Here is a 26,864-nt window from a genome sequence, read left to right as displayed (position 1 = left end):
GGAATGTAGTGAAGTAAAAGTAAAAGTTGTCAAATATAAATAGTCAAGCTACAGATACCCCAAAAAACTACTTAAGTAGTACTTTAAAGTATTTTTACTTAAGTACTTTACCCCACTGACTCCAACCCACCATATCCCCACCCTGCAAACTCCCACTGGCTCAGTTTTTCCCCATCTATTTTCACACGCCTACGTCCAACATTACAGTCATCCCCCCTTTCACTGACATATAGCCTTGTCCATTCCTATTTGAAAACCAAATGGTATCATCATGAATTGTCTTTATTGTACAGATTTGATTTAAAAAAAATGTATGCCACTTGTAGTCCAGGTCAATCACTATATGAGTTAGTGGTCAACTTTAATCTGTAACATGGAACATCTTGACAAGCTATATTTTCTAATTGCCACAACAGTGACAGTCAACTTCTGAAGCTCATACCAATTACATTGTGCACCCTGCAGGAACACTAAACTCCCTGACCCACCGAACACATTTCAGCGCACCATTGGATTTAGGGAAAAGTTGGGTGTTACAAAATACGTCAATTCCCTTACTTTGATCACTTTTTTCAAACATTTTTTCCACATTGATTCAATGTCATCACATTAAATGTTTGTGTTGAAATTACGTGGAAAAAACCTTGACTCAACCAGTTTTTGCGCAGATGGGGGCCTTCTGCACATTCAGAAGTTTGTTCCAGTCAGATCGTATTATGTTTCCTGATAAAGACAATCAAATAGAATGAAAACATTATGTTTCATGGCATGGACAGAAAAGAACACCGCTGTTCCAATTGATTTACAGTGCACATCTTCTGCACGTTGAGATGACTATGTACAGTTTATGATTGACAGAATGAAGTCAAACATTGACGCAATCCTCTGTAAAACAATGCCGTTTTAAAAATAACTGGCCTACTGTAGGTTTGAGAAGAGATAAAAATGCAGATTGCTATTCGTGACCGTCCGTGCACAAGGTCCGGGCCAATAGGCTGCTGAGGAAGGGGACACATGGGGATGTCTGACATAGCTCCGCTAACCCTGACCTTGAGGAGGACAATAAAAGAGACGTTAACAGTGCGTTCAACGGTTAGTATACCAGATGCACCAACTAACCATAATTTTCTAATAATAGGCCTATTGATAATCACATTTTACAATTCAAATTGTCTCCGGCAGTTTTGAGCTTGTCTTCAATGTGTTTAAGTTGTTGCTCTTATTCATTGTAGGTGCGTTGGTGCTGTTTTTTCCTGCGGATTTGTCACCATGTCTCGCTTTAATGAAACTAAAGATTTCGGGGATGCAGCCTCGTTCCTACGTCTCACCAATTTGGAGGCTTTGGCCGCCAGGACCCTGGCTTTTGATGGTAGGATAACTGTCAGAAATGCACATCAGTTCAACAATTGTATTTGTCTTGCCATACACTACTACCCATGGACAAAACAAAAACAAGAACATATGGAAGCCGACCATTAGATTTTCTACAGTTTTGCAAGTTTTGATGGTGCACATTTTTTTTGTTGAGTTTTTGCCCCTCTAAATGCCCATAAACGTTCTATTATTTTGCTCAGGTACTAAACGAGTCTGGATCCCGAATGAGAAGGAGGCTTATATCGAGGTGGAAGTCAAAGAACTGGATGGTGACAAAGCCACTGTGGAGACCAAAGATGGAAGGGTTGGTAGGCTAGTTGTTGCAGTTGAATACAACATAATAAGGATAGTTTTAGCACTTGTCTTGTAGTTAATATGGCAGAAAGTGATATCATAATACTGACTCTTCAACACTTGTTGAAACTGACCTCATTAAGTCCATGATATACAGTAGCTAAATCCAAATATACTTATCTTTGTTCTGAAGTGCATGGACTGTTATATATTTTTTCATTTAATAGATTTGCAGACCTAATAGAATGTATATGAAATGTTAGTACCAAAAGTTGAATATGGTGTGGTACAGTGGTGCTTTAAGTCCCTTGAATTAAGTGATATATTATCACCTACCTATTGTATGAATTGACTATAGACTTACACTGTTGTTTTTTCCCCCCTCTCTTTCAAAGACTTTGGTTGTGAAAGAGGATGACATTCAGCAGACAAACCCTCCGAAGTTTGACATGATTGAGGACATGGCCATGCTGACTAACCTCAATGAAGCCTCTGTGCTTTTCAATCTCACCAGGCGCTACAGTATGTGGATGATCTATGTGAGTCACGGTTCTGTACATCACACCATAGAGGGGAGGATAAACTGAGGCTATTCTGAACCAGTGAGACTCTCCCTGTGTCTCACACTACATGTGGCCTATTTGTTTTTGAGTTTCACGATACTTTGACCTTTTATTTATTTAATTTCCTTTCTGTTTAACTCTCTGTCCTTGTCTATATCTCTCACACAACCAATTTGTCTCATCTCTTTCTTTCTCTCTCTCTCTCTGCAGACCTACTCTGGGTTGTTCTGTGTGACAATCAACCCATATAAGTATCTCCCCGTCTATTCGTCTGATGTGATCGCTGCCTACAAAGGCAAGAGGCGCAATGAGACCCCGCCCCATATCTACGCCATCGCTGACAACGCCTACAATGATATGTTGCGCAGTAAGTCTCAACCAATACAGTCTTTGGTCTCAATACAGACTCTAAACATAGAAGCTGTGTCATGTTGGAATTAAGAATCCATGTTCTACATTTAGATAAAATATGTTCAGTGCTTACACAATGCCTAAAAATACTTATTTTTTCTGCTAACTCTGTGCAATATGTTCTCTTAATAGATTGTGAGAATCAATCCATGCTCATCACGTAAGTCAAAGCCCTGCTCCATTTTAACACGGCCACTAGATTGACGCCTGTATTTGTTTTCAAATAACTGAAAAATGTGTTTTCTACAAATTTGTAATAATTCTAATCAATTGTTACAATTCACACAAAAAGCATACAATTCACACTCCCACCAAAGCCTTTATTTGGCGCTTATTATTTAGGTTTCGACCCCTTCCAAGGACCTCTTGCATTACAGTATTTACTGTGCTGATGGAAACAGTTCATTTTTGTCGCTCTTGTCAGAGTGAGGTACATACATTTTTCATTATAATTATGTTGATTTTTTTCAAATACATTTTTGTCTACCACTCCCAGCGGCGAATCCGGTGCTGGCAAAACAGTCAACACGAAACGTGTAATTCAGTATTTTGCCATTGTAGCAGCCCTGGGTGATGCAGCCAAGACAGGAGTAAGGCAGAGAGCTCCCCCCACCCTTTTTTTCAACCTAAACCCCTTTTCATCTTTCATTCCTTTTTTTTTTTTTTTTTTTTTTTTTTTGTTGGACAGGCTTGTTATATTTGGACTATTTGATAACTACTGGTTGTGTGTATTTTACCTGTAGGTAGCCTAAAGCCTTTTCCCCCTGGCTTTCCCTGGTTTGCAAAACAAAGAGTTACCTTTGCCGTTTGTCTTCCTTGTCCCACAACATGCCTGTTTTTTGTCATCCCTTTTTATTCCATCCTTTTTGCCCTACTTTATCAACTGTCTTTTTATTTTATACATCTAAGTTGATACCCTATTTTGTTTTTTGACTTCTACCCAGATGTGTTTTTATCCTCCTTCCATCATCGTGTTACACATTATTCCTATTATGAAGTCCATCCCTCTAATACATTATCTCTTCACATGACAATCAGTGAGAAACATCACCTTGTGCTTTCCTTAAAATCATGTTGCCATCCTTACAGCAATTGGCATCAAGTCACACATCTTTTGCTTCCCCAGGGTACCTTAGAGGACCAGATCATTGCGGCTAACCCCGCCATGGAGGCTTTTGGTAATGCCAAAACACTGAGGAACGACAACTCCTCCCGTTTTGTGAGTGCCATATAATTTATCACTACACAGATGGACTCAACATCTCTTCTGAGTAGAATGGATAAGAATGTGTGTTTTGTGTTATGAATCTCTCTCGACTTAGGGCAAGTTCATCAGGATCCACTTCGGTCCTACAGGGAAACTGGCCTCTGCTGATATTGACATATGTAAGCTGTCTGACATCACACCATGTAGAATTGAGTTTTTCACATCCAACAGTAATCCTCCAGGCCAATGCAAACCTCCTCTGCACTGTCACCATGTGTAGATCTTCTGGAGAAGTCCAGAGTAGTCTTTCAGCAGCCTGAAGAGAGGAGCTACCATATCTACTACCAGATTTTATCTCACAAGAAACCAGAGCTTCAAGGTATTGGAAGGCCACAACCAAAGATCACAGCCAAGGGCATATTTAGGAATGGATACATTAAATGAGACAATATCTATCCCAATAGTTTTATCAGTTCAGAGTTCTCCAAGTGTCCCATGACTTTAACATGATGTCTTCTCGTTGATCTTCCAGACATTTTGTTGATTTCCACCAATCCCTTCGACTACCACTTCTGCTCCCAGGGTGTGACAAAAGTGGAGAACATGAATGACGAAGAGGAACTGTTGGCCACAGATGTAAGCTCTGCCTCTTTCTACGAATGCTCTTTCCTTCTCTCTGCTATGTTGAGTTCCATCTCTATTGTGTGTCTCTCTATCCTGTCTGTTTTCTCCTAACTCACTAGTCTCTGTCTCTCTCCCTCCCTGACCCCTCCCTCAGCATGCTATGGACAGTCTGGGCTTTACTCCTGAGGAGAAGTATGGCTGCTATAAAATAGTGGGGGCCATCATGCACTTTGGCAACATGAAGTTCAAGACGGTTCAGAGAGAGGAGCAAGCAGAAGCTGACGGCACTGAAAGTGAGTCCTCAATTCCATTTACTTAATGGAACATGAATAGAATATATTTACTCGTAACAGTGTCAATATAGGACACCACCCAATACATACAGTGTGTATGTATGTGCTTTGCTCTTCAGGTGCTGACAAAGCCTCCTACCTGATGGGGATCAGTTCAGCTGACCTCATCAAAGGACTGCTGCACCCTCGGGTCAAAGTGGGGAACGAGTACATTATTAAGGGCCAGACTGTTGAGCAGGTGAGCTCTCTTTCTCTGTCTCTGTAAAACACCCGTAGAACAAGAAGGTATTATAGACTTAAAGGAAAGATTATTCACATGACCAATATTGTTTTCTGAGTCTGTGATATACTGTAACAGCTATCTGTTTCCTTTGTGTAGGTGAACTATTTAGTTGGTGCCCTAGCCAAATCCACCTACGACCGCATGTTCAAGTGGATGGTGGGCCGGATTAACAACAGCCTCTACACGGCACTGCCTCGGCAGTTCTTCATCGGTGTGCTGGACATTGCAGGGTTTGAGATCTTCGCGGTAGGCCTACACATTATAAAGCCTGCTTCTGACCAAACTCTGCATGATTTGATATGGTCTTTCTCCAGACTGTTTCAGCTCATAAACCTGTCCTTCTTTTCCACCCCTCCCCCTTCCCCATCTCTCTGTTCTCCGCTCAGTTCAACAACTTTGAGCAGCTGTGTATCAACTTCACCAATGAGAAACTGCAACAGTATTTCAACCACCACATGTTCATCCTGGAGCAGGAGGAGTATAAGAGGGAGGGTATTGACTGGACCTTTATAGACTTTGGCCTGGATCTACAAGCCTGTATCAACCTCATAGAGAAGGTATGTGTCTCTTGTCTCAGCCATTCAAATAAGGGGCTAGATCTGAGGAAACTGACGATGTTGGTGGGGGGTTGTATGTGTGTGTGATATTATACTGTTTGTGTGTTTCCTGCAGTCCATGGGCATACTGTCCATCCTGGAGGAAGAATGCATGTTTCCAAAGGCCACTGATGTCAGCTTTAAGACCAAGCTGTATGACAACCACGTGGGCAAGTCTCCCAACTTCCTCAAGCCACGGCTTGACAAGAAACGCAAATATGAGACCCACTTTGAGCTGGTGCACTATGCAGGAGTGGTAAGTCTTCCAGTCTATGCTGTTGTGTGTGGAATGGGTGTGTTTCTACCCACGGTTCATTTGAGACATTTACTTTTATACAAATCTATTGGATGTCATCGTTGACCCTGCCTCTCTCTCCGCCCCTCTCCAGGTACCATACAACATCAGTGGATGGCTGGACAAAAATAAAGATCCCTTAAATGAGACAATAGTTACCTGCTTCCAGAAGTCATCTAATAAACTGTTGGCAAGCCTCTTTGAGAACTTCATCAGTAGTGATGCAGGTATTTTATTTCAACTTTATATCCTCACATATTTGAAAGTGACTACAGTAAATGGGGAAATGAAGTCCTCGTGATCCACGGTTTGATCTTCCAGCTGCTGATCCAAAGACCGAGGCCAGAGGAAAGAGGAAGAAAGGGGTCTCCTTCCAGACGGTGTCACAGCTTCACAAGGTGTGTATAAGAGGGAGGTAGAGACAGACGGGCATTATAAGAGTGTGTCTAAGTGGCGTATTGTTTAGTAAAGATCAGAAGAAGTGAAGTAGTTAAATGTGCTCTGTTGTTTTCCTGATGCCACCGTGACGTGCCTGAGTTGAGAGGGAAGTATTTAAATGTGCTCTGTTGTTTTCCTGATGTCACAGTGACGTGCCTGAGTTGAGAGGGAAGTATTTAAATGTGCTCTGTTGTTTTCCTGATGTCACCGTGACGTGCCTGAGTTGAGAGGGAAGTATTTAAATGTGCTCTGTTGTTTTCCTGATGTCACAGTGACGTGCCTGAGTTGAGAGGGAAGTAGTTAAGACTTGCAGTGATGTTTAGGTAACTCAACTCATGAACATCACTTTAAGTCTGTGCTACCTCCACTCTTTCATGCCTCTGAGAACGAGGATGAGGTAAGACACACCTTGGAGAAGAGCACCCTCACTTCCTTAATGTAATGTTCCATCAACACATTGTTGTTTTAGGTGAGGTACAGGATTGGATCAAAAGGATTTGTGGGATTTATCACCTAAGACACTTTTACTTGCTGATTGAATTATAAATCATATCCACTTTCTGCCAATCTGCCCATTTGCAGGAAAATCTGAACAAACTGATGGCCAACCTACGCAGCACCCAGCCTCACTTTGTGCGATGCATTATCCCCAATGAGTCAAAGACTCCAGGTAATGGATTATGACATATCTAAAGCTTTAATACAACTGACTTCACCTTGTCACCGTTGGCTCCATCTCTGCTGCTAGGTGTCTCAGTGCTGCAAGGTTGATTCTTTCTGTCCTCTTTATCCCAGGGGGCTTGGAGCCATTCCAGGTCCTCCACCAGTTGCGGTGTAACGGAGTACTGGAGGGAATCCGTATCTGCAGGAAGGGCTTCCCTAACCGCATCCTATATGCAGAGTTCAAACAACGGTGGGCACAGCACCTCTCTGGACAATGTTGAACTTTAACATACAGAGACACAAAGGCTGTATTTAGACAGGAAGCCTAATTCTGATCTTTTTGTAACTAATTGTTTTTTTTTACAAATCAGATCAGCTCTGAAAAAGATCTGATGTGATTGGTCAAAAGACCAATTTGTGGAGAAAAACAATATCAGAATTGGACTGCCATTGTGAACGCAGCAAAACACGTGTGGACCGTCTCGTTATCAAGATGGCAATAATGCAGAATAAATGACTTTCTTTGTCTTCCCTGCTGTGTGTTCTGTCCTGTGCAGCTATCGTATCCTGAACCCCATGGCGATCCCAGAGGACTCCTTTGTGGACAGCAGGAAGGCTGTGGAGAAGCTGCTGGGCTCCCTGGACATAGACCACACCCAGTACAAGTTTGGAATCACCAAGGTGGATACTGTATGACTGGCACTAGTGCACCTGGATGAGTTTGCAGCTGAGAGATACCCTTGTGTTTTGAGCTCTCATCTCCAGGTGTGCCTTGTGTTGGGGCTGAAGCTTATAGTATGGCCACTCCTCATCGGTTGTTGACAAAAACAGACAGTATGTTCATGTGTATTGGGGCAGACTTAGAGAGATCCACTATAACTGACAGTATGGTCTGGGTGTCCTCAGGTGTTTTTCAAGGCAGGGCTGCTGGGCCTGCTGGAGGACATGAGGGATGAAAGGCTATCGGAGATCCTTACCATGCTGCAGGCTATGCTGCGGGGCAAACTCATGAGAATGGAGAGACGCAAGATGATGGACAAGAGGTAGGTAACACAGGTCAGACGGTTCCACTGGGACTGCCGTGTCTTGAGTTTTCAGGCCCAACCCAAAACATTTTTATTGACAAGGTTATTTAGTAGTGTTTTGTGTGGGTTACTGTGTGTATTTGCCCTCAGGTTTGTTGGTATGTACATGGCATGCGTGGAGTGTGGCGAGCGTGTGTCAGCACTTGCTTGCTTTACATTGTGTGTGTGTGTGTGTGTGTGTGTGTGTGGTCCTTGTGGAAATAGCCCGTTATAACCTCCGGGTGCAAATGGTGCTTACAAAAACAGGAGGGGTTGACACATGGCCCTTAAAGATCAGTAACAGCAGCTGTCATGTCCTCCAGCCCAGCCTCATATTAATAATAACACATTCTCCCCCAGCCCCCTTTTGTCCATGGAGCCGGGAGTTTAGAGCCCCCACATAGCTGGAATAACTGGTCAGGTGATAAGGGATTAAGTCTTCGGTTTCACAGAGGGCTGGAGTTTCATATAATAAAGGACCTCTACCTGACCTTTGTCTGGCCCACAGTGAGTCTCTGCCTTGCTTTTCCTGGGATTCACTATTGATTTATTTCCCCGTCTGGAATGCTTGCTGTGTCATAGCACCCGCTATTGTAAAGCAAATGATCCAATGACCAGTGCTCGCTGGGCCATATTTGGTAAGCAGGGCACACACAGATCTAATTTAGAACAGGAGGAAGGGAGGAATCTGGACCACACCACCAGCCCACCAACATGACCAGTTCATTGGACACAAGTGTAAGGGTGGAAAGCCATAGGACAAATAATTATAGCTACCTTTATGGTCTACTGCTTCACAGCCCATTTCCAAAAAGCTCTACTAATACACACTTTAAATGTGTTATCCTCTCACTTCTCTATCCCTAATCAAATCAGGCATATGTTGAAGCATTTTCCCTTTCCCGTTCAGTCTCAAAGGTCATTCGGAAAATACAACTTACTTCATCACCTTAGTGCACACAAATCATTCACCTCATTCACCTGTGTAACCCTGAATGCCTTCCCCCTCTACCTCCACAGAGAGGCTATAGAGGTGATCCAGTGGAACATCCGTGCTTTTGCAGCGGTGAAGAACTGGCCATGGATGATGCTGTTCTTCAAGCTCCGGCCTCTCCTGAGGAGTGCCACGGCCGAGAAGGAGCTGGCCGCCCTCAAGGAGGAGTTTGCCAAGCTGAAGGAGGCGTTTGGCAAGTCAGAGACCAAGCGCAAGGAGGTGGAGGAGAGACAGGTGGCCCTGATCCAAGAGAAGAACGACCTGGCCCTGCAGCTGCAGGCAGTGAGTGTTTACAAATTAGATCAGAGAACACACTGTACAACGGAATAACATTAAGATGAGGATTAATGAGACAGGATTAGTAAAGATGAAGACAATATGATGAGACAAGATTAATGTAGACTTAATAAGAATCGACCAGAGACGATTAGGCAATAAATCAAGATAAGAGATGCTAAGGGGAAGTACTAAACAGGAAGTCTCTGTGTCACCCCTGACCTCAGGAGCAGGACAACCTGGCGGATGCAGAAGACCGCTGTGACCTGCTGATCAAGGCCAAGCTGCAGCTGGAGGCCAAGATCAAAGAGCTGATGGAGAGACTGGAAGATGAGGAGGAGATGAACGCCAGCCTGACTGCCAATAAACGCAAGCTGGAGGATGAGTGTGCAGAGCTGAAGAAGGATATCGACGACCTGGAGATCACCCTGGCCAAGGTGGAGAAGGAGAGACATGGCACGGAGAACAAGGTGAGCAGGGGAATGGTGGCTCACTGCTTGCAGAGACATTATTCAGCATTCCTGTAAACCTCTTGGTTTTACCTGGGCAGTCAATTTACTGTACCGTGTATATTATATTTCAGAGATTATTTCTCACATTGCTGGTATATTTCCTTCCTTTTGTTCTGATATGTTATTTGTTCCACATTGTTTGTTCCCCCTGTCTTTCCTCAGGTGAAGAACCTGATGGAGGAAATTGGTGTTCTGGACAAGTCCATCCTGAGCCTGACCAAGGAGAAGAAGGCTCTGCAGGAGGCCCACCAGCAGGCCCTGACTGACCTGCAGGTCGAGGAGGACAAGGTCAACATGTTGAACAAGGCCAAGATCAAGCTGGAGCAGCAAGTGGACGATGTGAGTAAAGTTACATGAAAAATACACACTTTCACCTCAAACAGTAACCTAACTATCTCCTTAGTTAAGCACACAGCGATATGAGATATCTTATACTGATGTAACCCCCCCAAGTTGGAAGGTTCCTTGGAGCAGGAGAAGAAGGTGCGTATGGATCTGGAGCGGATCAAGCGTAAGCTGGAGGGGGATCTGAAGCTGTCCATGGAGTCTGTCATGGACCTGGAGAATGACAAGCAGCAGCTGGAGGAGAAACTCAAGAAGTGAGAATCATCTCTTCAATCTGTTAGTTAATAAGGCCTTTATAAGTGGTCTGTGAAATCCTTGTTAACTGACCAAGTATAAATAAACTACTTACTGACTGTCAATTAGTGTGCAAATGAATCACTTATCGGCATTTTACAGTGAAATGTTTATCTATGTTAAATATTTTTTGTACCGTCTATTCCTCTGACTCCTCACTATCTCCCCCTGTACAGAAGAGACTTTGAAATGAGTCAGTTCAGTTCGAAGGTAGAAGATGAGCAAGCCCTAGTCATTCAACTCCAAAAGAAAATAAAGGAATTGCAAGTATGTATATCTGCCTCTGTTTTCTCTTCTTTTGTAAAGTTAGTTAGAAAAACGTATTAAAGCATCACTCCACAATGATACAATAGTTGACCATACCAACAAACAAAAAAAGATTTTAAAAGCTACATTGTAGACCACCAGTTTTTCCACACTAAATGCGGTCATAGTTAAACGTGGTATTTCCTTTGGAGTCATCTATAATGCATCACATCTATGTACATCTATGCGTAATCAAAAACAACAAAGTACAGAAGATAAAAGGACATTTAGCACTTATAAAGACATCTCCATTGGAAGATAAGGTATGTTACTAAATTGCTCATGTAAATGTTCCCCTGCCTCTCCCTCAGACTCGAATCGAGGAAGTGGAGGAGGAGTTGGAGGCGGAGAGGCTGTGGAGGACCAAGGCAGAAAAGCAGCGTGGCGACGTGTCCCGGGAGCTGGAGGAACTGAGCGAGAGGCTGGAGGAGGCAGGCGGGGCCTCGGCTGCCCAGATCGCCATGAACAAGAAGCGCGAGCAGGACTTCCTGAAGATGCGGAGAGACTTGGAGGAGGCGGGGCTTCACCACGAGGCCACAGCGGCCGCCCTGAGGAGGAAGCACGCTGACAGCGTGGCAGAGCTTGGCGGGCAGATTGATATGCTACAGCGTGTCAAACAGAAGCTGGAGAAGGAGAAGGCGGAGTACAGGATGGAAGCAGAGGACCTGGATTCTAACCTGGAGCGCCTCTCCAAGTCCAAGGTGAGGGGGTGAGAGGGTTCGCCTGGTCACTGAGATGTGGTGGTCTCCTCAGTGTCCCAGACACAAGGCTAGTTGGGATGGTCTGAATTGCAACAGTATGAGAAGTTAGAAAATACTGAGTTTTATGTAATGTATGCTAAGGCAGAGTTTTGCTTGATAACAGGCTACCACAGAGAAGATGTGTCATCTGTATGAGGATCAGATGAACGAGGCCCGGGCCAAAGTAGAGGAGCTCCAGAGACAACTGACTGACATCAGCAACCAGAGAGCCTGCGCTGTCACTGAGAGCTGTAAGGGTCACACGGGCCACGGCATGGCAGAAGATCAACCGACTTTGGGAAACTCACCAAATGTATCTCTCTTTGTCTCTCTCTCTATCTCTCTGTGTGTAGCTGAGTACAGTCGTAGGCTGGAGGAGCAGGAGGCTATGGTCAGTCAGCTGCAGCGCACTAAGATCTCCTTCAGCCAGAACACTGAGGAACTGAAAAAACAGCTGGAGGAGGAGAACAAGGTCAGAGGTCACACTTAAGTCAAATATTAAGTGATCAACCTGATATGTAAAAATATTAAAGGCTTTTTCCTGTCAGACCCCATAACAAGAATATGAATGATGTGATTTCTTCCTTGTCTGTCCCAGGCTAAGAATGCCCTGGCCCATGCCCTCCAGTCCTCCAGACATGACTGTGACCTGCTTAGGGAGCAGTATGAGCAGGAGCAGGAGGCCAAATCTGAGCTGCAGCAGGCCCTAGTCAAGGCCAATGCTGAGGTGGCTCAGTGGAGGACCAAGTATGAGATCGATGCCATCCAGAGGACTGAGGAGCTGGAGGAAACAAAGTAAGTCTGATGCTCTCAAATGATCTGTTTGTCTACATAAATTAGCGTGAAAAAAGCTTTTGAACAATACTGGCTTATTGCTCTTCTGATAAACTTTCATGTTAACCCCTGACTGTGACCTTAAAGGAAGAAGCTGGCGGTGCGTCTGCAGAACACTGAAGAGGCAGTGGAGACATCTCATGCTAAATGCTCCTCTCTGGAGAAAACCAAGCACCGTCTGCAGACCGAAATCGAAGACCTGATGGTGGACCTGGAGCGCTCCAATGCTGCTGCCCTTGCTCTGGACAAGAGACAACGCAACTTTGACAAGGTAAGCAGTGAGCCCATAGGCATTATTAGTTAGTAAGTAAGTAAGTCGTCGTTGCATGACAACCCTTGTGCACAATAGGTCCTAAACATGAGTACTGACAATGTAAAATGCTGCAGGTGCTGTCAGAGTGGAGGCAGAAGTATGAGGACTGCCAGTCGGAGCTGGAGAGCTCTCAGAAGGAGTCTCGCAGCCTGAGCACTGAACTCTTCAAGTTGAAGAACTCCTACGAGGAGGCCATAGACCACCTGGAGACACTCAAACGGGAAAGCAAGAACCTGCAAGGTAAACACTGCTCTAAATAATACCAGTAAACCATTGTCGTTTGAGGAACGAGCGTGGTTGTAGGAGTGACGCCACCTGTTTTAAGACAATGCTAATAAACGTCACAAGAGTGAACACAAAGGCCTGTCTATCTAACCCATAGTGTTATTTGTTTCCCCAGAGGAGATAGCTGACCTAGCTGACCAGATCAGCCAGGGTGGGAAGACCATCCATGAGCTGGAGAGGATGAAGAAGGTTCTGGATGTCGAGAAGAGTGACATCAAGGCTGCTCTGGAGGAAGCTGAGGTGAGCACACAGAACTGACTGTGGTTGGAAAGTGTCTATTCTTACCACAAGGGTACAGAGACACCAGTGGAAACCTGAGAGGAGTGATCTGACAGGGGTGTTAGGTTGGTGTGACCCTGTAACTCCGCTAAATGTGACACTGTTCTATTGCTCCGAGTCAGGGCACCCTTGAGCATGAGGAGAGCAAGACCCTACGTGCCCAACTGGAGCTGAACCAGTTCAAGACTGAGGTCGACAGGAAGATAGCCGAAAAGGACGAGGAAATTGACAGCCTCCGGTAAGGACTAATGATCCATGATAGTTTTCCAGTATGCTTTTAAAAGCAGCACAGATTTGTCATTATTCATGATGGTGTTATAGGCTCCTCTCTCTAAGCAGCCTTTTTGTCCCTTTCCCTGCAGCCGGAACCACCAGCGCTCCCTGGAGTCCCTGCAGACAACCCTGGAGACCGAGGCAAGGTCCAGGAACGAGGCAGTACGGCTGAAGAAGAAGATGGAGGGAGACATGAACGAGATGGAGGTCCAGCTGAACCATGCCAACCGCCATGCTGCAGAGTACCAGAGACTACTGCACCACCTGCAGGGCCAGATTAAGGCCAGTGGAGAACTAACACAATTCATGCTTTTAAATGATCAACATTGTCATAGATTTTTCACACAAACACGTGTAAGGAAACACAATTCATACTTAGGGTAGATATTTAACATTTTAGACATTAAATGCTCTTATCCAGAGTTACTTACAATTAATGCATTCATCTTAAGATAGGTGAGACAACAAGTGTTGGAGTGGTTCAGCTAGTAATTTAACTACATTCTGCAGTAGCTTGGTGGAAGATGACAGTGGTGGAAAAGGACTCAATTGTCATACTTGAGTAACAGTAAAGATACCCTAATAGAAATTGACTCATGTGAAGGTCACCCAGTAAAATAAGACTTGAGTAAAAGTATTTTAATCCTTAAGTCTATTGATGCACCCATGTCTCAATCTAAGTAACATAATAAAGAAATCCCCATCAATATCTATCAGTTTAAAATGGAGATATCAGTTTTTTTTTTTTTTGCATGGGCTGCGTCTCAATCCACCACATCCTACTATGTCATCCTTCCACATTTTCGGTGCAAGGTGGCCGAGCTACAGCGGTGTTTGTCAGACCATGAGACATCCCAAAATACGGTCTTCTCACAAAAACGTCTGTAGTGTCTGAACTCTATGGACAGGGAAGACTCTCACAAACACGATGGTGTTCTCCATTTTGCTCTACGATTCCCACAAATGTCACGGGACTCATCTGAACGTAACCCATACGAACAAATCAAAGGCAGTAGGGATGACAAAACGTTATATTGATAGGTGCGTGAATTGAACAATATGGCTGTCCTGCCTGAGCATTTGAAATGTAACAAGTACTTTTGGGTGTCAGGAAAAACTGTATGGGAGTAAAGTACATATCCCAACATATACGTATGGGAATAAAAGTTGTAAAAAATATAAATAGTACAGACCCCCAAACAACTACTTAAGTAGTACTTTAAAGTATTTTCAATTAAGTACTTTACACCACTGGTAGTTGAACTCAAATCAAATCTAGGTAGTGTTTTCAGTAGTTTGTTTTTTGCCATGTAGCTGTGTAGCTAACTACTGGAACTACACATTACTTTTTTAGCAAAAAACTAAAGAAAAAATGTGTTAAGTAGGCAAGAATTATGAATCATTATTAAGAAACCATTTGTTCAGTGACCATTAACCAATGTTGTCTGATGGGGTCTACAGGACCTGCAGTTGGAGCTGGATGGCCGCATCCACCAGAATGAGGAGCTGAAGGAGCAGTGGGGCCTGACGGAGCGCAGGAACAACCTGCTGGTGGCCGAGGTGCAGGAGCTATGCATCATGGTGGAGCAGACTGACCGCGGACGCAAGATGGCCGAACATGAACTGCTGGAGGCCACTGAGAGAGTCAACCTGCTGCATGCCCAGGTAGGAGACGCCTCAGGGAACTGGCTGGTTAGGGCCTGACATGGGATGGATTAGAGGACGAAAGGTTTGAAGGATGTACATTGTTACAGGATTGTTGGATATATCTTAGCCACATAGAAACCCTAGTATTTTATTCTGCTTGAACAGAACACAAGCCTGATCAACCATAAGAAAAAGATGGAGTGTGACCTGTCCATGCTGGCTGGAGAGGTGGATGAGGCAGGACAGGAGTGCCGTAATGCAGAGGAAAAAGCCAAGAAGGCCATCACAGATGTGAGTTACCTAGACAGTAACCCCTGATCTCACAATATTCAATGCTTTAATTGTATGATGGGGTAACCAGTCCATTTTGAAACTATGGTTGTGATAATTCCCCTCATCTCCTGTCCAGGCGGCCATGATGGCAGAGGAGCTGAAGAAGGAGCAGGACACCAGCTCTCACCTGGAGAGGATGAAGAAGAATATGGAGCAGACCATCAAGGACCTGCAGCTCCGGCTGGATGAGGCAGAGCAGATCGCCCTCAAAGGAGGGAAGAAACAGATCCAGAAGCTGGAGATCAGGGTGAGGTTCACATTAAAGTGAATAAGCCATGCAAATTCAATTAAATGTCTTCACTTCTGAAATTGTCAACATTTTACTGAAAAAATTGCACAATTAAAGCAAAAATAATGTCCTCATGCTTCCAGCAGAAAGATGCACAACTTAATCTTTGATTATGGCTGAACTATGCATCTTCCAGCCTTCCCAAGAGGCTAAAATCTCATGATTAGGTTGCAAGGCTTCTATAGTATTTTAACAAGGTCTACTTTTTGGGGGGGTTCGCTTGCCTCACTTTTCAAAAAAGTGAATCCCTTAAACATTTAATAAAATGTATATTGGAGTAATGGATTTCACACAGCACAACATCAATGAATGGCTAACTGACCGACCTCTGTGACCCACAGATGAGGGATCTGGAGAGTGAGCTGTTGTGTGAGCAGAAGAAGAGTGAAGAGTTTCAGAAGGGAGTACGCAAATATGAGAGGAGGGTCAAGGAGCTCTCCTACCAGGTAAACAACCACAGCAGTCAGTGCCCACCCGTGGAGGCTGCTGAGGGGAGGACGGCTCATAATAATGGCTGGAATGGAGCGAATACTATCAAACATGTGCTGGATACTATTCCATTCACTCCAGTACGCTCCACTCCAGCCATTATTATGAGCTGTCCTTCCCTCAGCAACCTCCACTGCTGCCCACCTACACAGTACCCCCATTTCATAGCAACATGTTGTTGATGAACCAGAAGAATAAAAGCAGTTGTGGACCACTTTCACTGCATCAACAGATGATTGGGGACAATTAAGGTAGTAGATGCCTTGACAGTCCATTATTGAGTGTTTGTTGCTGTTTGTTCAGGCTGAGGAGGACAGGAAGAACCTGCTGAGAATGCAGGAACTCATTGACAAGCTGCAGGCTAAAGTCAAGAGCTACAAGAGGTTGGCTGAGGAGGCGGTGAGTATTATAGGTTATCTTCAGTCACACACAACAGCCCATCTGAACCAACAATCTCTTACCATGACTGAACAATAAATTGACATTTTGTAATATTAAGTAATTTCCCTCTCTCCCCACTAGGAGGAGCAGGTGAACTGTAATGTCACGAAGTACAGGAAGATGGTTCATGAGCTGGACAATGCAGAGGAGAGGGCAGACATGGCAGAGACTCGGGTCAACAAACTGCGTGTGACTGTGCGCACCCGGGACCCAGGGCCAGCCAAGGTGAGCCCTGATTTCAGTTTAGTTAAACTCACTTTATAATGTGTTTATGTCCATGGCTAGCACTTCAGAGGGGTTGGGTTAAATGCGGAAGACACATTTCAGTAGAATGCATTCAGTTGTACAACTGACTAGGTATCCCCCTTTCAACCTTGCTTGTCCTTCCAGATTGCAGAATGAAATGGAAGCCTGGTAGTGTTCCTGTACGAAACTCTATCAGATGACTGCAATGTGTGTTAAAGGTCCAACGCAACCGTTCTCTCAATATCAAATCCTTACTGTGTTTGTTTCCAATTCAAATTCCTTATTGGTCTATTAACTACTTTACCGCCTGGTGATGTCACCACGCAGGCCAAAACCTCATCTGACCAAAACAGGCTGTAATTTCAGGTGGCCTTTTCAAACAGCTCCTACACTAAAAGGGACATTATCACAATTTCACAGCATTATTCCATTCACAGTGTGGAAATATATTTAAAAATTTGACTGCACTGGGCCTTTAAGTGTGTTTTGACTAGTGTGTGTTCAAATAGCAAAAATGTGTGATAGACCAACACAAGCCAATGCCTTGTTGAAATACTGAAATGTCCTTTAACATGACTGTTCACTGTCAACAATAATACATTGTATAACCTACATCCATGTAATGTAGTGCGTAAAAGCACTTAAATAAAGAGACAAGACAGATTCAAAGTTGTTCTGTTTTTTTCTTCTCATTCGCTTAACAAAGTGAAGTTAGAGGGTGGCAGTGATACCTGTGTATTAGATGAACAAACACCCTCTCTGAGCAGGGCTCAGACAGACCAGGGGTTTTTCTGGATCAAATTGGGGCTTAGGTGGTGGGCGTGCTCAGTCGCTAACCGGAATTTTCTGAGGCCCTCTTGCTAGCAATGTTGCAGTTTTTAAAGCTAGTGGTGCTCCCATGTCATAATAAAAATACTCATGAAAGAATATTTTTATTTTAGATTGACTTGAATTTATATTTGTGATTTTGTAGTTCTCAAAGATCATTTAAAAAAAATATATAGGTCCATTATCTTTTCTACATACTTTCTGCTTTTTAATTGTTTTAAGTTTACACTGAAAACATTTCACCATCCTGATTGTAAAAATATTTATACTGTTTGGTCAGCCCAAGACTTTTCTATGCAGAAAAAAACCCGGTGGGCCCAGTGTCACATTCAGACCCACACGTCCTGAGAACGGACACAACGTTTAGGAGCCTCATGCTGTAAGTGTAGCACCTTTCCTAACGTTACTAAGGATGCCAGTCAGGACTCCTGTGTGTGTTGGACATAACTGATTGATTCATCTGGTGAGTCCTGAGCCTTGTGTCCAGCTCGTCCTAAATCCTTTGTCATTTACAGGAATCATGTTATGATGGATTTCTTTAAATAGCCTCTTTTTAGAACAAAATAAAACTATTGCTTGTCCCTGAAATATTGGTCTTCTATTAAGGACTCTATTAAATTAGATCCACAGTGGTTGTTTTCTGGTCAGTGGAACTGCGTTAAGAGCTGTCAAATCCACAAGCGGCTCCAGACATTATACCTAAAGCGGACATTGCCATTGGCTGCACGGAGTCCCACACAGCCTTGTTTAAGTTTGAGCACTGGAATGTAATCTACACCTCCATTAAGCAGATAGACATCCTAATTTTGGTGAATGATTTTCAATGTGAGCGTCGTTATTTCTATATAGCCTACACGTTCTTGTTCTGAACATTAAAGCAAGTGGGACGTTGTGGCTTTGTGACAAGTGTCGTGGAAATTTCCTCTATTTACCAAATCATGAGAGCAAACCACACACAAGTCAGAGTTAGTTATCACAAAAGTCCATCTTTAATTATATGAGCTCTATCACAACCCTGTGACTCTCAGATCAATTCAGTGTCTATCAATCAATTCTCTGAGAGTCCCTTACACATTGTAACTGAGATCCTTTATAGCAAAGACACACACATAGCCAGACAGCATAGGCATAATTTATCGTTCAGCTTTGTCTCCTAAACTATGTTATTTTCTCAAACTCAGAACCATAAACCAATCCTCCATATCAACAGGCATATATCAAATCCATCCTATCTTCACAAGATCACAGAGACACACTGACTGGCACACAGACATTGTGGAGCCAAGAGATACACGCTTGACCTCTCCCCGGCCCAAGTAACTTAGTCTTGACATAGAACAGATGACTGCAAACCCCGCCACAGTATTATACAAAAACAACATTCTGATGAGAAGTAACTTACAAACATATGATGAATATAAAACATCTTACCTATGTTACCAACTAATTCTGATTATTCCCCAACACAAGGATCACAAGAGCACCAATTTGACAGCTTCAACACAGTTACACCTCCCAAAGAAACATCAGCCATCACCGGTTAACACTCGATCTGATTGAATCTAGGTCTCAATGTCCCTAAAACATTAACATACTGGTATGGTAATGCATTTCTTTCAGTCAGTGTACTTACACATCATGTTCGTGTGACTGCACATCAAAATGTAATTACATGCATTACATTGGCATACAAACTCAAATTGATTGTTATAACCTTTCCTTACTGTAGAACTATGACACTAGACAATTTGCGAATCTCTGAAATTGTGCCACAAAACAGTATACCAGTTGTAACTACTATGCACAATCTGCCAATGTAATTACCATGTACATTTTGGCGACACTATGAAGTGGGTGTGGGGGTTTGTTTTTTTAACCAGAGGGTAGGAGAGATCCTATCCATACTATTAGTGAAAGGCTGAAGGAACCTCAGTCCTCTGGGGCTGCCGATTGGCTGACTGTTTCTCCTCCACAGCTACATGGAAACTCCAATTCCGGCATGTTATACACCCCAACACGGCTCCATACACACACACACACACAACACAAGTATCCACTCCTACACCTAACACACACACAAGCCCAAAACTATGCACACGGTCATTCTGTAGACCTAAGGATGTGGAGGAGTGAGAGCTCAGATCTGTTCAGCTTGTAGGTGAATGGAGACATTGACTCTCCTCTCTTCTCTATCCATCCATCCAGAAGCATTAAACTTCCAGAAAGTTTTTGCCCAGATCCATGTAGGCCTCGATGTAGCTGGCTATGGCACATAGTGAAGTCGAGTCAGAGTCCAACAGAACCGACACAGTCTCCTTCCAGTAGGTAAATGATATACAGGGACTCTGATAGAGAATAGGAGAGATACAACAGTGACATAAGTTCCCTTGAAAACCAAATAGGATGGAGAATGGTCCAATGTACAGGTGACCCAATACAGAAGTACCACCATAGCAAGCAATACAGAGTAGACAGCATTAAAAGTAACAACGGGGTGTGTGTGCATTGTCGAGGACACTCACGTTCTCCAGACAGGTGCTGTCCTTGTCCTTGTTGAGGTAGTGGCGCTGCCAGAAGCACAGCAGGTTGTGTAAGTTGTTGAGCAGGCAGCCGGGGTATTTCTCAGCGTACTCCTCCTCCCTCAGGGCGTTGAGACAGAAGGCCAGTTTGTCCCGCGTCCTGGCCAGCATCAACACCACCAGGCTGGTGTTCAGACAGCTCACATTCTCCTAACATTAGGTTCAGCCACCATCAAACAGGCAGGATCACAGTTAGCCGATTATGCACATGAAGACAAGTGTACATGTCTGAATATGAGAAACAAGTACAGGAATTTAAAGTCTATATTAGCTAGCAGGATGCCATCAGTATTACAGTGAAATGGTCAACAGAGCAGAGGATCTCCTTTTGCCTGAGTGAGTATCTGCACATTGATGACGAGCCTAAAGAGGAAGGCTTGTCTCTTCTCCACGCGGGCCATGTAGGACAGCAGACTGCACCTCCACAACTACAGCATAGAGGGGGATGGGAGAGAAACATGGAGGAGTCAGAGGAGGGTAACTAAGACTACCGAGAGTAGAAATGACCAAGAGCAGCCATATTTCACTACCATAAAGCCACCAACAAAGCAGCCACAAACGTGTGTTAACCAGAAGGCCTCAGCCTATTTCTATGGACCTACCGCTCTCAAAGCGATCCAGGGACAGGATGATACAGCACACCAGCATGTTGGAGTCCACCCAGAGAGCTGTTGATCTGGGTCATAAACGTCTGGAACTAACACAGGAAGCAGAAATGAAACCAAACACGTAACAGGACTTGAAGGTTGTCCATCGAAAGGGATAAGGTTTTAACTGAGGGCAGTTCCAGTGCAGATGGGTCATTTGCATCTGCACTGTTGAAGTGTTTTAACATTTTCTGTGGAAATTGTTAAAAGTAGTCATTGCGCATCGAGTTGTATGGTCTGTTTAACTTTGCAATCATTGTTTTTTTGTTTGACATGCACTACCGTTCAAAAGTTTGGGGTCACTTAGAAATGTCCTTGTTTTTGAAAGAAAAGGCCAGCATCCCGGAGTCGTCTCTTCACTGTTGACGTTGAGACTGGTGTTTTGCGGGTAGTATTTAATGAAGCTGCCAGTTGAGGACTTGTGAGGCGTCTGTTTCTCAAAGTAGACACTCTAATGTACTTGTCCTCTCGCTCAGTTGTGCACCGGGGCCTGCCACGCTTTCTATTCTGGTTAGAGCCAGGCAATTTTTCACATGGAAGAGCCTTCATTTCTCAGAACAAGAATAGATTGACGAGTTTCAGAAGAAAGGGTTTTGATTCTGGCCATTTTGAGCCTGTAATCGAACCCACAAATGCTGATGCTCCAGATACTCAACTAGTCTAAAGGCCAGTTTTATTGCTTCTTTATCAGCACAAGTTTTCAGCTGTGCTAACATAACTGCACAAGGGTTTTCTAATGATCAATTAGCCTTTTAAAATTATAAACTTGGTTTAGCTAACACAATGTGCCATTGGACCCTTAACATGGAATTGCCCCGGACTGACCATCTATTTATATATACTCTCCTTGCTTCTCAGTGGTTTGAAGTCTTGACCCTAAACCCTCTGCCCTGTCCACTGACCTTACCTTCTCCTCGGTGTTGACGTATTTGTTGAACTTCTTGAAGGCGTCAATGTTGAACTTCATGAGTTCCCCCAGCAGGTCAAAGTAGCTCTGCAGCACGTCCCTGGATGTACAGCCACTGTCTATGATGCTGAACAGAATGTGCTGGAGGGACAAAGTAGAGGGATTATTGGGAGGTTTTAAATGAATACTAGAAAGCTGTTATATCATAGGTGTGTCCCCTCACTGGCTTGGCAACAGCCTCTGTACCTCCAGCAGGCCTCTCTTGAGCAGGAACACCTGGTCAGCGTAGGTGGTGGCCCCTCTCAGGAAGCTCTCCACCGCCCCCGCCTGCCAGAAACTACAGACAGAGACTGGGGTTTCTCCCTCTTTCTATACCTGTAGCATGATGTTTCACTCATTAACTCCTGGAGTAAACACACACACTCACCTCAATGAGGATTCAGCCGGTTCTTTCTTCATGACTGAAAGTAGCCGTGTCAGGAGGCCCTTTTTACCACCACAGATTAGATTTCTATATAGTAGAGCGAAAAAATAATGCAAAATGGGAGATTTTGTCAAATTCAGAACAAATTGTCCTCCATCCCTGTGCGTCAGCCTAACTATGCGCCCTACCTGTCCGTGTTGACAAAAGCCTCCACCTCAGGGATGCTGGCTTTCAGAGAGATGGCACTGAGTTAATTCAGCTCCTGAGCGTTCAGGAGGAGATACTTGTTCCTGAGGAGAAAAGATCAGACATGACCCAAATGGCAGATTCACTGAGATGGTACCAAACTCCATTCCCAATGTCTTACGAAAAAATAAAATCGAACTCAAGTCCTATAAGGGGCCTGATTGGTGTCACACTTTTGCCCAAGCCCCAGCTAACACACCTCACTCCAATCAACTAATCATGATCTTTTTTAGAATGAAAATAGTTTTATCAGTTGTGTATGCTATGGGAAAAAAAGCTTGACACCACTCTGGCCCCCTGAGGACTGGAGTTGCCTATCCCTTTTTTACATACACTGAATGTACAAAAGATTCTAAACACCTTCCTAGTTGTTCCTAACAGCTTAAATTCATTGGGGCATGATCTACAAGGTGTCAAAACAGTTCCACAGGGAGGCTGGCCCATGTTGACGTCAATGCTTCCCACAGTTGTGTCAAGTCGGCTAGATGTCCTTTGGGTGGTGGACCATTCTTAATAGACACGGGAAACTGTTGTACGTGAAAAATCTAGCAGCGTTGCAGTTCTTGACACACTCAAACCGATCACCATACTCTGTTCAAAGACGCTAAAATATTTTGTCTTGCTCATTCACCCTTTGAATGGCACACATACTCAATCCATGTTTCAAGGCTTAAAAATCATTTTTTAACCTGTCTCCTCCCCTTCAGCTACACTGATTGAAATTGATTTAACAGGTGACATCAATAGCAGGGATCATAGCTTTTCACCTGGTCAGTCAGTCATGGAACGAGCAGGTGTTCCTAATGTTATGTACACTCAGTGTATATCTTATCTGACAGCGTTTTCATGAATTTGAAGATATAATCTTGAAGTCCTTTCAAAAACAGTATGTGATATGAGTCAGGAAGTAGGCAGTACTTTCATCGTGTATATCAGGCGATGTGTTAACTTCCCCAGCAATATAGTTTCTTTCATACACCTAAGTTGTGTTTGAATACGTATACTAACCGTACTATTTGGGAGGTGACTAGAGTAAATAGTATGCTTATTGGTCATAGTATGGATATAGTTAGTATGCCAAAAGTTACCTGGTGGCGTACTAAATGCGACAAAATACGAAGTATACGTTCAGTGGACACTATTTTCATGCTTTTAGGGCCCATAATGCATTTCTTCAGAAAATGGGCGTGGCTTCCTCGTTTTTCAGATTTTAAGAAAATGGCCGAAAATGTGGTGCCGACGTGTGACTAGATAGCGGATATAAATTCATTGCTTGAACTAATAATACATGTTAAGAAATGTAATAAAGTAATGACTTTTCAAATAAGTTACATTACACGGTATGTTGGCTTTTGTTAGCTACGCTATCCTTACAGTATTACAGCAGTACTTTACCTAACATTTTACCTAACATTAGTTAGCGATTAATACATTGAACCTGCCAGGCAGTATATTAACTACTCAACGTTTATTGACTTGATTATTCACAATTCTTAGCTAAGTGGTATAGTTGTGCAATTCAATGGACTTTGTTGATTCTGGCTATCTACGCCGATTTCAGAGCACTCGCGCAGAATAACTGATCAATTTCCGAACGTCGGCAAAAAGCGCAATTGTTGCCAGCAGCAGTTAAAGTCACCAACGCTTTGCTAGGACAAGTAAAATGGTCAGTGTGAGGTGTTCTCTCATTTGTGTCTGAAAGTAGCTAGCAAGCTAACCAACGTTAACCAGTTAGCTTGGGTGCTTCACTGCCGTTGTGAGGCCAGAGCGCTCGGATCAACCCTACTCCTCCGCAAGGGCGTCCAGTGTGCGCTCTGAACACCCCGAATGTACGAACGCTCAGACCACACCCAGGCACTCCTGTTTGAATTTACGAACACACCCGGAATCGTAAAATGTTTAGCTAGTCATTTGTTATGCTAACAAGCTAGCAAGAGGTTGCATAGCAACAGCATCAACTCCCAGTAGACAGGCGAAGCTATTGTACGTCAACTAATAGTATGTAGTATACAGTATGTTAGTATGGGTATTCGAACACAGCTCTCGTCTAATGTACTCACTCATGATGGTTGCTGAAGTTCTGGAGTAATCGTACAAACTGGATTTTAAAGGAGATCTGTGTGTGAGAGACGATGATCAATAGCAGTGATTAGTGCTACAGTGCCATTGACACATTCGGCCCTTTCACACGGCATCTTAGCCCCAGGCTAGACTGGCCCTGGGCTAGCTTTTCCTGTGTTCACACAACAATGTGTTAACCCTGGGCTAAAGATTCACACTTGTATTCCAAAGCACTGGGCTAACGGACAAACAACCAAATGTTATAAGCAATAAGACATTTAGTAACATTTATTTCCTCTTGATTCTGGTCTAGCATGTTAATTCCAACAGTGATGGTTTGTATAAACCTAGCTTGTCTGCCTGTCCGACATTGAAAAATGTTTAAACTTTTAAAATTCGATCTCATCGCTGTGCAGAGAATGCTGTTCCAGGCGAAATCATGCAACAATATCATCTTCATGGATATATGCAATGAAATGTCAATAGAAAAGCTATGACAATTAGGAAAAATTAGCTTTTGCTTCCCTTCCAGCAGTAGAGTTTGTAGCTTTTTTATCCTCAGATGGAAGGATTCAATATTACGAATTGAATTAATGTGCAGAACGCATTACAGGCATCACAAGCATATGTAAATTAAGTGAAAGTGATGCTTTTCACATTGGCTATTTTGGTACCGAGTTTCTGGTGCTAATCCTGCTCTTAACCCTGGCCTAAGGTGCAGTGTGAACGTGCCCATTGACCCAGTCCCAGAGCGGAGTTCTTACCGGGCTGCAGTCACAGTTTTGGTTCTGGCCATGGAGGACATGGGAAGATGTTTGCTTTCTCCAGATCAGCTTGTCAAACAGGTTGTTAAGTCCTGGAATCAGTTTGAACTCGGCCAGCATTTTGTGAACCTGTTTACAAGGCACGATACGTTTACGAATCAAATCACATGTATTTGATAATGCCCTTTTTATAACAGCAGTTGCAAAGTGCATTGTAGATACCCAGGCTAAACCCCCAAAGAGCAAGTACTGCAGAAGCACAGTGGCTAAAAAAACCCGAATTGAACTAATTTACTAATTGAACCCATTTTTCCAAACCAACTGTTTGTAAACTCCAGATACCTGGCTCTCACCTGGTTCCTCTGGCGGCCAATGAGTAGCACACAGAGCACCTCCACCTTGTACATGATCTCATGAACAATCTTCACGGACTGGGGCAGACGGTGTCTGAGAGGGCTTGGTGGCCAGATAACTCTCGTCTGAGGACTCTGAGAAAGAGCACAGTGTACGTAACAAACTGAGATTATGACAACATATGGTACTGTACACAGGGCCCTATGCCATCAGTTTTATTTTCTGCCTTACTCAGTTTTTTTTTCCAAAATTCCATTATGTTTTGTTTTTCCAGGTGTCAAATTGTCCTTATTTTTTCAGGTTGTTGGGTCTCAAAATCACACCTAATTAAATAAAAAATAATTAAAAAGGATATTCTAAGTCAACAACAATTCCAGAGACCACTGAAAGATCTGGGAAAAATATAATACAATTATATTTTTGGAAGTAGTTACCCTTTAATGTAAGTGCCACCAGCAAGAGACTGTTTGGTTAGAAATGTTTTCCGTAGCAGTCATGTGATTTCAGAGTTTGGAAAACAATTGGCCACTGGATTGATGCAAATCATTATGATATACCAGGTAGGCAAAGGTTACTTTGTAGTTAACATTTAAATGGAGGTTATCATTAGCATCATCGCTGACAGCTACACAAAGTGTAGACATACCACGCACCACACACAGGGAGGGGCATTCCTTCACCGTTTCAGAAAGTTGCAGGAAAATACAAATAACTATTGCATTTAGTTTGTGTCTTATGATTAACTAAGTTCAATACATTTAGTTGACTTAAATCCATTTTAGAATATTATTGAATAATGTCTGGATTCTGTGACCCTGCAGATTATATAGGGCCCTATATACTGTCTCACTCTGAACCTTATTACTAAAACGATGAACAGTCTTTTATACTGTAATCCATGGAGGGCCTAGTGTCTGCGGGTTTTTGGTTTTTCCTTTCAAATAAGACCTAGACAACCAGGTGAGGCAAGTTCCATACAAATTAGTGACGTTAATTAATCAATCAACTACAAGGGAAGAGCGAAAATCCGCAGACACTCGGCCTGTGTAAGTA

General features: G+C 43.4%; 2 protein-coding genes across 11 annotated transcripts; one reads left to right on the top strand and one right to left on the bottom strand.

Annotated features, from left to right (window-relative positions):
• Window positions 1-1,058: 1,058 nt before the first annotated feature.
• LOC110532296 (myosin-1) lies at window positions 1,059-17,670 on the top strand. 10 transcript variants are annotated; one of them, XR_005053275.2, is made up of 42 exons: window positions 1,059-1,369; window positions 1,575-1,678; window positions 2,064-2,207; window positions 2,442-2,598; window positions 2,775-2,802; window positions 3,139-3,232; window positions 3,769-3,861; window positions 3,965-4,028; window positions 4,130-4,228; window positions 4,382-4,485; window positions 4,628-4,766; window positions 4,886-5,004; window positions 5,146-5,295; window positions 5,436-5,606; window positions 5,722-5,901; window positions 6,035-6,167; window positions 6,262-6,338; window positions 6,961-7,048; window positions 7,174-7,291; window positions 7,599-7,722; window positions 7,948-8,084; window positions 9,126-9,381; window positions 9,603-9,845; window positions 10,050-10,226; window positions 10,341-10,486; window positions 10,703-10,793; window positions 11,144-11,533; window positions 11,697-11,823; window positions 11,926-12,044; window positions 12,171-12,367; window positions 12,494-12,677; window positions 12,794-12,959; window positions 13,120-13,244; window positions 13,402-13,521; window positions 13,646-13,838; window positions 15,018-15,221; window positions 15,369-15,494; window positions 15,613-15,783; window positions 16,167-16,271; window positions 16,618-16,713; window positions 16,837-16,980; window positions 17,146-17,670. XR_005053275.2 is itself a non-coding variant. In XM_021616060.3 (42 exons), the coding sequence occupies exons 1-42, from the start codon at window positions 1,270-1,272 to the stop codon at window positions 17,155-17,157; spliced, it is 5,811 nt and encodes a 1,936-aa protein (XP_021471735.3). In that variant the 5' UTR covers window positions 1,059-1,269; the 3' UTR covers window positions 17,158-17,670. The 10 variants fall into 10 exon arrangements, 7 of the variants coding, with proteins under 7 accessions (XP_021471735.3, XP_090040669.1, XP_090040670.1 ...); XM_021616060.3 differs by having other exon boundaries at window positions 13,406-13,521; XM_090184543.1 differs by lacking the exon at window positions 17,146-17,670 and having other exon boundaries at window positions 13,406-13,521; window positions 16,837-17,128.
• Window positions 17,671-18,795: 1,125 nt separating this feature from the next.
• LOC110531195 (short transient receptor potential channel 4-associated protein) lies at window positions 18,796-25,864 on the bottom strand. The gene is given in 12 exon segments (XM_090185812.1): window positions 18,796-20,174; window positions 20,352-20,558; window positions 20,741-20,836; window positions 20,979-21,068; window positions 21,070-21,105; window positions 21,963-22,103; window positions 22,209-22,299; window positions 22,390-22,473; window positions 22,575-22,676; window positions 24,693-24,748; window positions 25,458-25,586; window positions 25,811-25,864. Coding segments are annotated over 12 exon segments (1,221 nt in total). The 3' UTR covers window positions 18,796-20,039.
• Between the last annotated feature and the right edge of the window lie 1,000 nt (window positions 25,865-26,864).

The sequence above is a fragment of the Oncorhynchus mykiss genome, chromosome 9, assembly GCF_057628025.1.
Source record: "Oncorhynchus mykiss isolate SJ-2025 chromosome 9, ASM5762802v1, whole genome shotgun sequence".
NCBI classification, from domain to species: Eukaryota; Metazoa; Chordata; class Actinopteri; order Salmoniformes; family Salmonidae; genus Oncorhynchus; species Oncorhynchus mykiss.
The sequence above is the reverse complement of the archived record's forward strand: the minus strand, read 5'-3'. Positions and strand labels throughout refer to the sequence as shown.

What these genes read in the sequence shown, in the direction of transcription:
- LOC110532296 (XM_090184543.1), top strand. Translation starts at nt 1,270, where the DNA reads ATGTCTCGCTTTAATGAAACTAAAGATTTCGGGGATGCAGCCTCGTTC. An exon ending in GTGATGCAGCCAAGACAGGA is followed by an intron (nt 3,233 to 3,768) that starts GTAAGGCAGAGA and finishes TTGCTTCCCCAG; the next exon opens with GGTACCTTAGAGGACCAGAT. An exon ending in GAGGAGCTGGAGGAAACAAA is followed by an intron (nt 12,368 to 12,493) that starts GTAAGTCTGATG and finishes GTGACCTTAAAG; the next exon opens with GAAGAAGCTGGCGGTGCGTC.